Source organism: Phyllobates terribilis, unplaced genomic scaffold, assembly GCF_046119375.1.
Source record: "Phyllobates terribilis strain yellow unplaced genomic scaffold, ASM4611937v1 Scaffold_9__5_contigs__length_417890890, whole genome shotgun sequence".
In the NCBI taxonomy this organism is placed as follows: Eukaryota; Metazoa; Chordata; class Amphibia; order Anura; family Dendrobatidae; genus Phyllobates; species Phyllobates terribilis.
In genome coordinates this window covers 121,724,984-121,741,608 of record NW_027362769.1, presented here as the reverse complement: position 1 = coordinate 121,741,608, position 16,625 = coordinate 121,724,984, and the positions used below count along the sequence as shown (strand labels likewise).

Below are 16,625 nucleotides of genomic sequence, written 5' to 3'. Positions count from 1 at the left end.
CTACTGATGTCGTTACATATTTTGATGACCAAACCATGACTAGTTTGATGGTATGACCATAATATGCTCTTGGCCAAAATATGAAGTAGCCAAAATACAGGTATTAAAAGAGACACAGTTAATCAAGAAGTATAAAGAGAATCCACCATTGCCAGAAACCTCTTTAACGCCATTTATGAAATATCTACAGAATATGCTACAAGTGTCAGACAGATGAGGGTCCCCAATCTCACGCGACCAGGAATAGATAGGTGATCGTAAATTTGCATCTCTATCCGTTCCCTTCTCCCGGGGTTCTGAAGTGCGCATGGCCAACAGACTCTTTATTCCTGGTGGTGTGAAACTCTTACAGGAATCCATCAGCAGGTTTTTGCTATGTAATCTGACAATAGTATGATGTAGGGACAGAGACTCTGATTCCAGCGATGTATCACTTAGTTTACTGGGTGCAGCAGTTGTGATAGAATCACAGTTTTATCTGCTGCAGATCTAGCAGAGCTCGGAATGCTGAGCTCTGTATAACCCCGCCCCCACAACTGATTGACAGATTTCTGTGTACACTGTATATTGACAAAATGCTGCTAATCAGTGGTGAGGGCGTGGTTGGACCAGACTGCACGAGACATCTATTCCTGTAGTGATAATCTCCTGCTGATAAAACACTGATTTTATTGAAACAGCAAAACAAAATCTAGTCAGTGACACATCGATGGAATCAGGGTCTCCGCCCCCACATCATATTGTTCTCAGACTACATAGCAAAAACTTCATGACAGATTTCCTTTAGGTGCAAGTTCAGAGGTAGGACCCAAATCTATATGATATCTATGGCATATCCTGTGAATTTCACATACATGTTTGGGATGGGAATACCCCTTTAAGATAGGGCATATGAAGTGGCTTTAAGAAAGCAATTTTTTTTACAGGATTTTAGATTTTGCAATATACATAACTTGTATATACAAATCGTATTTATTACAACTGCAGATGACTTAGTTGTGTCATCGAACATTAAGTCCATAAAGTGCTCACCTTGCACTGCACCTGAAAAGTAATTCCACCTGTTCCTGAAAATTGCTATTACATATTAATTGCATATTAACTCCTTATGGATTCAGTAAGAAGATTTAGTAATCAAAAATCCGACATGAGACGAAAACTAACATCAAAGGAATATCTAAGATGTCTTAGACTGCTTTAGAGCGGTAATCTCAATGAAACCTTAGACAGAAAAATAAACCTGTCCAGGTCTGATGATCAATGTATTTACCTCCACCGGCATCTAAGAGTAATGATTAGCAATTATTTAGAATGAACAGTCTACAAAAATGACTGATGAATCAAAAGAATAAGGTTACGTTTCCATTTAGATAGGCATGTGAGGAAGGAAACTGATGGCAGAACTATGGAATTATTCCCAGACATCAGGTGCATCAGTTGTTTCTCTAGGCTGGTTCTTAAGCCAGACCAGAAAACACTGTGTGTATTGTTTGCTTTATGCATCATTTGCTGTATGCATCGTTTTGGTTTCGGTTATGAACGCCAGTTTAGTGCTTAAAATTGTGTTTGTCTCAAGCATAAAGCAACCGTATCAGGGACATGCAAATGAATTAGCTTACATCTTTATGTAAGCAGCCATGTCTTTAGAGCCATGAGTGTGACACGCATTCAAGGGAACCCATCACATTGAAAAAGCAGTCCCAAGGCACCACATTTAAAAAGCTGTGTATATTGATGTATAGGCTTCTTGGGAAAAAAAATAGTAGATCAAGTTTTAAACCTCTGCGCATTTTCTGCTTAGGAGTCCAGTAGGCAGTACTACTTAATGATTGACAGTGTCTCTGTATGCATACTCAAATAAGGATGTCATGCCCCTGAACTCAATCCCTTGAATTTGTATTCTGTGATCAGCTTCTCTTTCTACTGAGCCACAGGAGACACACCTTTTTCTGGGTGTTTGGGTTCCGTTTTTCTGGCTGCAGTATGCTTAGTTTACCACAGGTGTTTTCATTTCTCATCCTATCAACTTTAGGGTACAACTTTATACTCTGTCTCCCTGCTGGCGTTTCCTGCTGGTGATAGATTCATTTAGATATTCTGACATTCTGTTGATGTTTGGAGCCAGTCTGTGAGATTCCAGCTAAGGATTTTCGCTTTGCTGTTTCTTTGCATTACTTTGCATCTACTCCATCTTCTGCTTATCATTAGAAAGTAGGCTGTATATTTGTTAGCAGTACTTGCTTTATTCTTTGTTTGGTATTTCATTATTTACTTTACTCACTCTGGGATCTTTCCTTTGTTTAGCACACTTCTCTTCTTGTAGGTAATTCACACTCTGCTCTGTACTCCAGTTATTTAGGAGGAGCGTGAAGTAACTTCTGGGCCTTTTATCCACTTTAGGCCAGTGATGCCATCTCCTAGTTCTGTGGTTAGGGCTATTTCTGCATCCACAGGTTCCACTAGGGACTGTGGAGTCAGGATATCTAGCCTGTACAGGAACCGGCAGGGTCAGTTGCAGTTTTTAGTGTATAACCTATTTTCCCGAGTGAGTTGCTACACAGGCATAACTGGAGGCAGTTGGAGGCATTCAGTGTGAGCCACTGTTGAGTAGGGACGCCATTATCTTAGGGTGCCAACCTCCGCGGTCAGGTAGGGACACACCAGAAACAGAGTAGAGCTTTGACCATTCTGAACAGGGATCTGTCAGGTTCAGGTTTTTGTCCCCTGGTTTGTTCTCTACCCGTGTGCTTGTGCAGTGATAACAAGGAATAGTTGAGTAAGACAGCCCACTCGACTCCTAACCCCAGAATGAATAGAGGTTTTCAAATTAAAACTTTAATCTGAAGGCACAACATTTACACAAATAGCTGAGCAGATTGATATACAGTTTTGTTGGAAAATAATTAGGTGAACTATTGATTTGGGGTTTGGGAGTTTAGGAGTCCAGTGGGCAGTCCTGCTCTTTGATTGACAGTTATCTCTGTATGCATATTCATAAAGGTAAGGCCCACTGGACTTCTAAGGCTTCTATTACCTTCTAACATGCTGGTCAAATAATAGATTTGCATTTTTTAATGTGACAAATTCCTTTTAATGGTCACATTAACTCACTGAAGTCTTAATATATCTAATATTGATATGTTTAAAGGCACAAAATTTATCGATAAATCTACAAAGTAAAATGGCTGTTGGTTAAAGCATCTAAATTAATACACAGTAAATGTCAAAGGAAATCAAAAAGCAATAAAAGAATTTATAAAACAGAAGGTACGGTTCATCACAATGGTATTTATTCCGCCATTATAGCTTCAGAGAGCAGCCATCTGTTTCCTGTTGAAAGATCGATGTGTTATTAAAAACAGCATTGTGCACCATGAGAAAATGTGTGGTTAGAATTGAATCACATAGCACCAGAGTAATTCAATCTACAAGCTAACTGCAATATTAATGCGATAAAAATCCCAGAAGACGGCTCTGGGCACTATCTAGATGCCAACAGTCTTTTCACGGTTCTCTCCACGATGATCTACACCACATTGGGGCACATTTATAAAAAGTGAAATATGACATCTGTTACAGCTCTGTACAAATCTAAGTTTCTATTGCGCCATTAGAGCGCCATGAGCTCTTCTACAATGTGTGATTGGCCGGACATAGCGCAGGAAGGCCAACAGTTTTTGGAATAGAACACGTCACATTTCTGAAAAATTAGTCCATGCCCCAAACTGAAAACTGTTGACTTTAAGGAACAAATTTAAAAAAATGCAACTAAATTCTTACTGTTCACCTGCCATTGCTATATACAACACCTCTTCTATCTTTTATATATTTACCCCATAAATCTTAAAGCGCATGTCCATCTTTGAACATCGTTTTAGTCCGGACATAAAAGTCTGAAAACAGCTTGGAATGTTGGAAATAAAAAAAATAAGAACTCACCTATCCCAATCTCCCTGGTTCTGATCCTACTTGGTCCTCTGTCAGTCTTTGCATATACTTGTAGCTGATCACATGTTGCCTAGTCACATGACTGCTGCAGCCAATCAATACTTGACTGCAGTGGTCACCTAGCTAGTAGCTAGAAGTTTCTGCATTTCTTTAACTATGCAAGCACTGCAAGAAAGTACAAATATTGATGGGGGACCAGATCTTCCAAGCACCACCCTCATACCAGATCTTCCTAATACCATCCTCATACTAGATCTTCACAATACCACTCTCATACCACATTATCCTAATACCACTCTCATACTAGGTCTTCCTAATACTGCAACCGTATCAGATGTTCCTAATACCACCCTCATACCAGGTCTTCACAATACCACCCTCGTACCACATCATCCTAATACCACTCTCATACCAGATCTTCCTAATACCACGACTGTATCAGATATTTCTAATACCACCCTCATACCAGATCTTCCTAATACCACCCTCATACCAGATCTTCCTAATACCACCCTCATATTAGATCTTCACAATACCACCCTCATACCAGATCATCCTAATACGATCCTCATATCAGGTCTTCACAAAACCACCCTCATACCAGATCTTCACAATACCATCCTCATACCAAATCTTCACAATACCACCCTCATACCACTTCATCCTAATACCACCCTCATACCAGGTCTTCACAATACCACATCATTCTAATACCACCTTCATACCAGGTCTTCCTAATTCCGTGACTAGATCAGATGTTTCTAATACCACCCTCATACCAGATCTTCATAATATCACCCTCATACCACATCATCCTAATACCACCCTCATACCACATCATCCTAATACCACCCTCATACCAGGTCTTCACAAAACCACCCTCATACCAGATTTTCAGAATACCACCCTCGTACCAAATCTTCACAATACCACCCTCACACCACTTCATCCTAATACCACCCTCATACCAGGTCTTCACAATACCACCCTCATAGCACATCATCCTAATACCACCTTCATACCAGGTCTTCCTAATTCCGTGACTATATCAGATGTTTCTAATACCACCCTCATACCAGATCTTCATAATATCACCCTCATACCACATCATCCTAATACTACCCTTATACCACATCATGCTAATACCACGCTCAAACCACATCATTCTAATACTGCCCTTATACCACATCATGCTAATACCAACCTCATACCACATCATCCTAATACCACCCTCATACCACATCATCCTAATACCACCCTCATACCAGATCTTCACAATACCACCCTCATAGCACATCATCCTAATACCACCTTCATACCAGGTATTCCTAATTCCGTGACTATATCAGATGTTTCTAATACCACCCTCATACCAGATCTTCATAATATCACCCTCATACCACATCATCCTAATACTGCCCTTATACCACATCATGCTAATACCACCCTCATACCACATCATCCTAATACCACCCTCATACCACATCATCCTAATACTGCCCTTATACCACATCATGCTAATACCAACCTCATACCACATCATCCTAATACCACCCTCATACCACATCATGCTAATACCAACCTCATACCACATCATTCTAATACTGCCCTTATATCACATCATCCTAATACCACCCTCATACCACATCATGCTAATACCAACCTCATACCACATCATTCTAATACCACCCTCATACCACATCATACTAATACCAACCTCATACCACATCATGCTAATACCAACCTCATACCACATCATCCTAATATCACCCTCATACCACATCATGCTAATACCAACCTCATACCACATCATTCTAATACCACCCTCATACCACATCATGCTAATACCAACCTCATACCACATCATTCTAATACCACCCTCATACCACATCATGCTAATACCACCCTCATACCACATCATTCTAATACCACCCTCATACCACATCATGCTAATACCAACCTCATACCACATCATTCTAATACCAACCTCATACCACATCATGCTAATACCAACCTCATACCACATCATCCTAATACTGCCCTTATATCACATCATCCTAATACCACCCTCATACCACATCATGCTAATACCACCCTCATACCACATCATGCTAATACCAACCTCATACCACATCATTCTAATACTGCCCTTATATTACATCATCCTAATACCACCCTCATACCACATCATGCTAATACCAACCTCATACCACATCATTCTAATACCACCCTCATACCACATCATTCTAATACCACCCTCATACCACATCATGCTAATACCAACCTCATACCACATCATTCTAATACCACCCTCATACCACATCATGCTAATACCAACCTCATACCACATCATCCTAATACTGCCCTTATATCACATCATCCTAATACCACCCTCATACCACATCATGCTAATACCAACCTCATGCCAGATCATCTTAATACCACCAGATACAACATCATCATATTTCCAAATACAAAGAATCTTGGAGCCAAGTCTAGCGTAACATAAAGGATCCTTTGCTCTATTCTCTGGCATTTACTTGGTTTTCAGCACTCATATATTAATGTTCTCCATATTGTTATTATATCACAGTGGTTTATTTTACATTTTGGTGTCATAGTATAAGTCTTTGTTGGTACATGACCCCCTGGAGACTAGAACAGGAGGTTATTCAACACCCATTAGCTGAGACATACCTTTAACAGAAGCAGCTACAGGAGGTGACAGCAACTAATGTGACAAGTACTGCTTCTGTGGTTGGAGGAACACACTGTGTATGACACTTTCCTTGATTTCCATTTTTTTCTTCCTCTCCAGAGTTGATTTTTGTAAATTGAGTGTCTACATTAGTGAATTGCTGTCATCAGTGACTGACAGCCACTCCATGTTTTAGATCTATAGTCTGACATTCACACTAGTAATTTTACACCTCTACATAACAATGTTTCATAGATCTTATAGGGACAAAAAAATCACAGTTAGAAAAATTGCTATCAAAAAAGGTACTTAGAAGGATTTACCAAGACTGAGATATTGATCATCAATAATCAGTTGTTTTTTTGCTCCTGGTGTGGCCAGATGTTCTGCTGATCAGTGATAGTGTCAGCCCCCCACTGATCTGATAAAGAAGCCCTATCCTATGGATAGGCCATTAAGTATCAAAGTTCTGGATAATACGCAGCACATATAAAGAAAAAAAATACCCCAAACACCTAAGATTACGATAGCAGAACAAAGCAGAATATTCATGTTTGCCTATCTAACCATATCTCCAAATAAATACATAGCGCAGACTAGTGATTAGCTAAACCAATATATATTAGACAATCAAATACTTACATCAACAATCAGGAAGTCCAGCCAGCACCAGGCATTTGTGAAATATTTGACAAATCCATAGGCCACCCATTTCAGAAGCATTTCAAGAATAAAGATATATGTGAACACCTTGTCAGCATATTCCAGCATGGTCTTAATTGTTTTCCGCTGCTCAATGTAAATGTCTTCGAAAGCCTAAAATATAATAAGGGTTATATATAATAAGGGTTATAGCAATGTACAACTTGACATTCAAGGGGCTACAGGTCGTTAACGTTACTGATGTTACCCTCGGCTAACATGCCACCTTCTGTGCAGTATTCCTTTGTGGTTTTCTGATTTGGGCTAGCATGTCATGGTGCAATAGAAAAAATAAGCAAAGACTCATGCACAGAGTGCTGCATAATTGGGAAAGCCATAATACACTGGTAATCTTATCCTATGGAGTCGTCCGTGTTTGTACGGATGTCTTTTTGCATGTGCTCCATGTGCTACGGTCTATTTTTGATTTTTCCTTGTTAACATTAATGTATTCTGATGGCAATGTATTTGTTATGCACCAGTGGTAGTAAACACGAGGAATAAGGAAACAACTAAGAGAAAACTGCACAAACTCACCCGCTTCTTTACAGAATAAAGTATCCGGTAACGCCGGCCCTAGCGGCTTCAGTGCAACTTAGATAACCCCTGAAGGTAAAACTACAGAAGAGCACTCGGACCCGGCTACCTGAAAGGCCGGCGAGTGTATCTTGTACCTCCTGAAGAACAGAGAGAGAGTGCAGCATAAATAGAAACCCGAGCAGTACACTTATCTGACTGCTGTCCGAAAGGAATGGACAAAGGTAAAAAGTAATCAGAACCCAGACAGGGACAGCACCTGCTGTGGCTTAGCGGACAGAGACGCTGAAAGAAGAGAACAGGATTGCCGGATCGAATCCCGAGACACGACAGTATTTTTTGCTTTATTCTCATCTTAGTAGGGCATCACCTATTCAACACCTCCACCAATCCTGATAACGGAGCTCTGGTATGGATGTACAGATGGCCACTGCTCTTTTCACTATCTAATAGTTCTTGGCTAACTCCAGCAGTCCCATAGCAAATGAATGGAGCGGTGGTGACCATGCCCATGGTGGGGGCCATCGTTCCATTCAAAGAGGTCACTTCAGAACCACCTCTTTGGAAGGTCCCCCAGCGATCAGCATATTATCACCTATCATTGAAACGGGTGATAACTTTGTAACTGGAAATAACCCTTTAGCCCATTCAGAACAGACCATTTTGATGTTAATGGGGTGTTCCAATCCTTCTAAAAAGTGACCTACCGATTGTATGCATATACAGCGACATGGATGAAAGTGAAGGGATATAGAAACTTCAATGCACTTCTGTATTTTATTTGTAGGCAGTACAGAAATTTGGGAATGGATCTTTAATGATGTACAGCTAATTTTTAAGATTGGCAAACTTTGTCACCACTAGTGTTGAGCCACCCCCGTAGTGTTCGAGTTCGGTTCGGTTCGTCGAACACCCGTGTGTTCGCCGAACTGTTCGTCGAACACCTTCGAACACCGTTAAAACCAATGGCAGGCAAACAAAAACACATAGAAACACATAGAAAACACCTTCAAAGGTGTCCAAAAGCTGACAAACTGCTCAGAAGACACAACTAACACATGGAAAAGTGACAAGTACATATAGTCATGCGAAAAGAAAAGAGGTGGAGGAGTAAAAGGAGGGGGAGACACAGATATAGGCATGTCATGCCCTTCTAAAATCCAAAAAGTGAGAAGCCGACACGTTCAGTCCGCTCCTGCCCGTGCCACCTCCGTGTCGCCGGGTTTGTGCCAGAGCCGCGGTGAACCCTGACGGCCAGCCCCCCTCTCCCAATACTGGTGCCTGTCCGCTGGTGGGTCGAGCGAGCCCCCCTGTGGTGGAGGCAGCTCTAAGCTTTTTAATTTAAATTGTCTCTCTAATTTGAATGAATACACTTTAAATCCATTTACAAGGATCTATTGGAGGGCAAGTCTTATGCCAGCAGCCGCGTAATTCCAGCTCCAGTAGCGTCCACTAAAGCTGCTGCAGTTAAAAAGCTTTTATAAGGATCGAGCTCGGCTGTCCACCGCAAGGCATCCTACTGCCAGTCCCAGCCCCTATGCCTTGGGGTGCCTCCTGATGCTCTTCACTGAGTATCCCATGGTCCCGAAGCATTTCCTTTGAAAAAATTAAGTGTCCAAACTACAGGTGGTGTAGCTTGCTTAACAGCCGGGATAATCCGCTGACTAGCAGACACTGCTACTAGGCACAAAGTATTTCCTGGGCTAGATGCAGTTAAAAATTTGTAATTAGATACTCTCGTTGGATGCTGAGAAAGCATTCCATAGAGTTTCCTGGCACGCCATATATGATTCTCTTAAAAAGCTTGGGGTAGGGGTCTAGGGGACCCTTTTATAGCCAAAATCACGGCCCTGTATCACAATACGTCACCTAGGCTGAAGATAAATGGAACTGTAGCACCCTGAGGGCTCGGTTGCTACAGAGGTATTGCACCTCACCCAGAGGTGTGATATCTCACTCTCAGGTAAGGATGGAGTGTGGATCAGGACCCGACACCTGCATGCATTACACCACATTGCCGTGTGGCAGGGCGACCAATATGCCTCTGAGATGGGCACGACAGTCCCTGTCCCTGGCTGGAGTGGGGGGAGGGAACACTGAGGAAGGGGAACCCTGTAGGGCAGGAGCAGGGAGGAAGCAGTTCCTGGGTGCATTGAGAAAGGAGTATAAAAGGTGGGCACCATCTTAGTTCAGTGCAGAGAAGTCTGAGCAGAAGTAGCAGGGAGCAGGGGCTCTGCATGAGCTCTGCTCCGGAGGCGGGCCTAGTAACAGAGGCCCAGGCCTGGAAGAGGGAGAAGGAAGGAAGAGGAGCGGAGAAGGCTTCAGGAACGAGGAATGAAGGGATCCCAGGGGTGCGGACGGGCGAGTCGCCACCACACGCCCGAATCCACCTGCGTGGAGGGGTCAGGCCAAAGGGGGAGACCGGTCCCCGAAACTAGTGGAGGCAGGAAACGACCCTCAGCTATAAACCGGAGGCTGTGACATTTTATGTGGCGCAGCCCCTCGCTACACCCGCTAGGAAGGCACCACATAGGGTCAGGGAAACTGGCGCCAAGTTTACCAAGAGGAGGCCCGAGGCAGCCGGACAGAAGGGTTGGTAAGAAAGGCCAGACAAAGGACACACAAAGGGGGTCCTGTGAAGCGCTCCAAAGTTATCTGGGAGTTGTCTGAGCCCCTCACCTGGTGAGCACAGTATGACGTGGGCAGCCGTTACCTGCAGACGTGGTCTGGATAATAAGAACTGTGAGTAAAGGCCCTGGACTGCATCACTGACTCTGTGTCGTTACTGCTGCTGCCCTGCACCATCACCCCCATCCTCCGCATACACTGCCCTGAGGCTATACTCCTCCCGTGGGGAGTTATGCTACGCTCTGCTGCACCCACAACACCAGCCTCAGCGGTCTGCCCTGCAGCGGCGGTTCACTCTGACCACAATCCACGGGTGGCGTAGTCGGACATTTAAACATCAAAACCACATAAATAGTTCCGCCACTGGTTTGACCACCCTGAGCCACGGAACCGGGTCGCCGCCACGAAGACTACAACCACCAGCATCCACCAAAAAGGGTCCGGCTCCGGGTGTCCCAAGGCCCAGGGGGTGCATCAGAACATTTTCATCACCTTTCACAATCACCAATGGGACAAGGCAGGGATGTCCTCTGTCCCCTCTCTTATACATCCTAATGACGGAGCACCTGCTCTCATCAATTCGCCATAACCCCAATATTAGGTGGATTGAGGTGGGAGGCACCGAGTACAAGTGCTCTCTATTTGCTGATGATGTCCTAGTATATATCACTCAATCACATATATCCATCCATGCTGTTATGGCTGAAATAGATCACTTTGTTACATGGTCAAATTTTAAAATCAATGCAGCGAAGTCTGAGGCCCTCGATGTCTCCCTCCCCAAATCCATATAGGATTCCATCCAGTCCAACTTTCCCTTTGCCTGGCCCTCACAGGGTATCAAATACTTAGGAATTCCTATTCATAGAGACCTCTCCCATCTATGTTATCTTAATTTTGGGCCCTTTATTGAACAACTCCATACAGACCACGGTTGGCAAGTTAGAACTGTAAGATTCACTACGTGAACCACTGGTGTTTTGTGGAAAAGCACATGTACACTGTGTTCCAAATTATTATGCAAAAAGTGTTTAGGAGTGATAAGGGAAGAATTTGTTTGTTTGTCAGTTAAACTCATTGATGGTGATGTGTGTCAGGGCTCTTTATATCACTGTAAGCAATTGCAGACACCTGTGCTAATTAGTTTGGCAGGTGTGTCCAATGAAAGGCAAGACTACTTAAGAAGGCTGTCTCACATTATTAAGCAGCCTACATTTTCTGCCAAAATGGGAAAGAAAAAGGATGTGTCGGCTGCTGAGAAGCAACAAATTGTGGAGTGTTTAGGTCAAGGCATGACTACAATCAACATTGTGTGATGATCAGGATGAAGTGTCTTGGCAATCAAGAAGTATGTAGCTGATTCACAGTACACACGTGTGCGTGCTGATAAGGGCAAATTGAGGACTCTTTCCTACAGGCAATTACGTCAGGTTAAAAGAGCAGCGGCAAAAAAGCCTTGTCATAGCAGCAGACAAGTTTTTGAAGCTGCTGGTGCCTCCAACGTCCCCCGAACAACAAGATGCAGGGTCCTTCAGAGGTTTGCAGCTGTGCATACGCCATCCTGTCGACCTCCTCTATCCACTTCACACAAGCAGAAACGGCTCCAGTGGGCTAAACATTACATGAAGACTGATTTCAAAACTGTTTTGTTCACGGATGAGTGCCGTGCAGCGCTCGATGGTCCAGATGGATGGAGTGGATGATGGCTGGTTGATGGACACCCCACACAAACACGGCTACAGCGCCAACAAGGAGGAGGTGGAGTAATGTTTTGGGCTGGAATCATGGGGAGAGAGATTGTCGGCCCCTTTAGGATCCCTGAAGGCGCTAAAGATGAACTCCATAATGTATGTGGATTTTCTCAAACAGCACTTCCTGCCATGGTTCAAGAAGAAGAACCGTGTATTTCACAGCAAGATCATTTTTTTGCATGATAATGCACCATCTCATGCTGCACATAAAACATCTGCATCTCTGGCTGATATGGGCATAAAAGGGGACAAACTTATGGTGTGACCCCCATGCTCCCCTGACCTCTACCCCATTCAGAACCTCTGGAGCATCATCAAAAGGAGTGTCTATGATGGCGGGAGGCAGTTCACATCTAAGCAACAGCTCTGGGAGGGTATTCTGTCCTCATGCAAAACAATTGAAGCAGAAACCATCCAAAACCTGACAAATTCAATGGACGAGAGAGTTCAGAAGCTCCTTTCGAACAAGGGGTCCTATGTGAAAATGTAACATCACCTAGAATAAAGTTTTGAGTTGAAAACTGTTTGATTTCAGTTTCTAATAACCTGCTAATGCTTATAATTTCAAAAATGACAATTTTTTTGGTCTTTATTAAAATGAAAACGTTGATCGAAAAGTTTGGGGGATCTAAGAGTGTGGCAACCCAGTAGTCATGATTACTTCGAATTCTGACAATATGAGGGTCATGTTGCAGGTAGTGCAGCAAGAAGGCACTTATGTGTCTTGCGCATCTCGGAGCCCCAAAATTATTTTCCGGGCTAGATGCAGCTAAAAATTATTATTAATTTTAAATCTGGTGGAGCTTAGTATAGATGGCCTAATAGGATCAGTGCTGCACACTGCTACAAAGCCCAAATTATTTTCCAGCCAAGATACAGATAAACATGATTAGTAATTTTAAATCAGGTGGAGCTTATTATAGATGGCCTAATAGAATCAGTGCTGCACACTGCTACAAAGCCCAAATTATTTTCCAGCCAAGATACAGATAAACATGATTAGTAATTTGAAAGCTTAAAACGGTTGGTAGGGTGATTTTAACCAATCATCAAGCTTTTACTCTCCCCAGGATGACACAGGGGTAGAAAAGTCGTTTCGGATCCATGATTTGTTCATCTTTATGAACGTGAGTCTGTCTACATTATCAGTGGAGAGCCGCGTGCGCTTATCTGTCAGCACACCACCAGCAGTGCTGAACACACGTTCAGACAGAACGCTGGCTGCGGGGCATGACAAGATCTCCAAGGCGTAAGTGGCTAGCTCCGGCCATTTATCCAGATTGGAAGCCCAAAAAGAGCAAGGGTTCAGTGACACAGTCATGGCTTCAATGTTTACTTGGAGATACTCCTGTACCATCGTCTCTAGGCGTTGACTATGTGTCAGACTTCTTGTCTCCTGTGGCCTTGCAAAGGATGGGCTAAAAAAGTGGTGAAATGATTCCGCAAAATTGATGTTACCAGCAGATACTGTGGTTCTGTTACGGTTTGAGTGCTGAACACTTGACGGTCCCACGGTTGGCAAGTTGGAACTGTGAGATTCACTACGTGCACCACTGGTGTTTTGTGGAAAAGCACATGTAAGATTCTGCAACAGTCTCTGCTGATACTACTGCATGCGTGCATCCCTTTCTATGGCAGGAATAATTTCGGCAAATTTACTTTTGTACCGGGGATCTAACAGTGTGGCAACCCAGTAGTCAGGATTATTTCTAATTCTCACAATTCGAGGGTCATGTTGCAGGTAGTGCAGCAAGAAGGCACTCATGTGTGTTGCGCATCCAGGAGCACCAAGTCCCTGTTGTGTTGGTGGCGAGGTAACAATCATGCTTCCTTCCTCTGTCCTCTCCCCCCAACCTCGCACAACAGAAATGTGATCAAGGTCTCCCTCATCTGATGAGTCTTCCATCAGTTCGTCCTCCACTTCTTCCTGGGCTCCTGCACCTTCCTCACTAGTTTGGCTGCTACCATGCGCCCTGGTAAAACCATCTCCCCCACCCTCACATGCCTGCCGCCTTGGTGCTGCCGACCGTCTGGACCTTGCAGATGTTAGCCCTTCCGCATACAACTCCTCCTCCTCTACTTCCTCCACCTCCTCTTGTGCCACCACCTGACTCCGAATTCTGTTTAACATGTGCTCCAGCATGTAAATCACCGGAATAGTCATGCTGATAATGGCATCGTCAGCACTAAATATCTTCGTCGCCATTTCAAAACTGTGCAGAAGGGTGCATAGGTCCCTGATCTGAGACCACTCCTCCAGCGTGATTTGCCCCACCTCTGGATCTCGTTGGCCCAGGCTATACGTCAGAACGTATTGCACCAGGGCTTGTCGGTGCTGCCACAGTCGCTGCAACATGTGCAGAGTTGAATTCCACCGGGTAGGCACATCGCATTTTAGCCGGTGAAGTGGCAGGCCCAACGACTTCTGTAGAGATGTAAGTCGCTGAGCTGCGGGATGCGAACGGTGGAAGTGAGCACACAGCGACCGTGCCCTCTGCAGAAGGCCATCTAGTCTGGGATAGTGGGCTAAAAATTGCTGGACAACCAGGTTCAACACGTGAGCCATACAAGGCACGTGTGTGACATTGCCCCGGCGAAGGGCCGCACCCAGGTTTGCAGCATTGTCGCACACGGCCTTCCCTGGTTTCAGGTCCAGTGGATACAACCATTCATGAAATTGGTTCTCCAGAGCTGACCACAACTCCTCAGCTGTGTGACTCACATTTCCCAGACATTTCAAAGTAAAAACCGCCTGATGACGTTGAGCCCTACTGCCAGCATAGTAAGGAGGTGTGCAGGATCCCTTCTGCGCAGTTAGAAAGCTTGTGGCATGACCAGACAGGCTTTGGGTGCAGGTGGAAGACCGAGAGGAGGTTGAGGAGGCAGAAGCAGTGGAGGAACTTTGACATAAAGAGGATTGACGCACAACTCGTGGGGACGGCAAGACTTGGACAGCAGCCCCTTGTCCTGCTGTCACCATAGTTACCCAGTGCCCAGTCAGCGACATGTAACGCCCCTGTCCATGCCTACTCGTCCAAGTGTCTGTGGTGAAATGCACCCTGTCACACACAGAGTTTCTCAAAGAAGCGGTGATGTTGTGTGCGACATGCTGGTGGAGCGCAGGCACACCTTTCTTTGAGAAGTAGTGCCGACTGGGCATCTGGTACTGGGGCACTGCGACAGACATAAGGTCTCGAAAATCCTCTGTGTCCACCAGGCGGAAAGGCAGCATTTCTGTAGCCAAGAGCTTGCAGATGGTGAAATTCAACCTCTTAGCTTTCTCATGGCTAGGAGGAAATGGTCTTTTACTTGTCCACATCTGAGGGACCGAGGGCTGGCTATTGTGCTTAGACGGGGTTGATAAGGGTGTCCCCGGCAAACTGCCGGTCTGTGAGGAAGATGCAGGCGGACATGTTAGGTTGCCTTGATCCAAAGGTGGTGCTATCGATGTCGGACAGCGCTCAACACCAGCTGGTGTTACCACCTCCAAAGAAAATGATGACCTGCCAATCACGCTGGCTGTTGCGGGTAAAGAGGTGGCAGGTCTGCGCCCCAAAACAGGTGTGACTGCTGTCCCCCCAGTCACAGAGGATGAAGAGGCCGCGGATGCACAAGATATGGCAGACGGTGGTTGGCCCGGCCGGCTAGGCCGCATTGTAGCACACTGAGCTTCCCACTGCAACTTATGCTTCATGTCCATGTGCCGGTTCATGCATGAAGTACTCAAACTATGTATTTTTTGGCCTCTACTTAGCTTTTGCTGACAAATGTTACAGATAACACGAGTTGGGTCATCTTTATCGATCTGAAAAAATGCCCAGGCTATGCAAGGCTTAGCACCCATGCGACCTGAAGAGCCACCACGACTTGTGGTGAGAGGCAGAGTTGTGTTTGAGGATGCAGTTGTTGACGTGCTTCCAGTACTACGTCTCTGTCCAGGAAGGCGCAACCTGACCTCGTCGTCACTAGCATCTTCCTCCACCTCCTCTGCTGACCTCATCTCTTGGCTGACTGTGGGTTGACAGTAAGTGGGATCTCCAACCTCATCATCATCACCCTGTGCGTTATCACACCCGTCGTCCTCAGAGCCAACCTGTTCCTGCCCTGACAAAAAACTAAAGTTGTCGCTCCAATCAGGTATTTGAGTCTCATCATCGTCTTCCTCATTGTCTCCACCAACAGGAGTTACAGTTTGGGAATGAGGGTCTACAGTATGGTCAGAACCTTCTGCGTCTGGTCCTGGATCCGACTCATAAAGATTCTGGGCATCAGTGCAGATCATTTCCTCTTCTGGATTCACAGAAGCGCTGGAGTCGACCTCTGATTCCCAGGCTATAGTATGAGTAAACAGCTCTGCAGAC

The 16,625-nt window shown here is 44.6% G+C and overlaps 1 protein-coding gene across 3 annotated transcripts in view; it reads right to left on the bottom strand.

The window, feature by feature from the left end:
* Window positions 1-16,625, bottom strand: part of LOC141161749 (sodium channel protein type 2 subunit alpha-like) — a 313,242-nt gene that overhangs the window by 42,797 nt on the left and 253,820 nt on the right. For all 3 annotated transcript variants that reach the window (XM_073647018.1, XM_073647017.1, XM_073647019.1), the window contains one exon: window positions 7,289-7,462. In XM_073647018.1, the coding sequence (XP_073503119.1) occupies window positions 7,289-7,462 (174 nt within the window). The remainder of the gene's footprint in view (window positions 1-7,288; window positions 7,463-16,625) is intronic.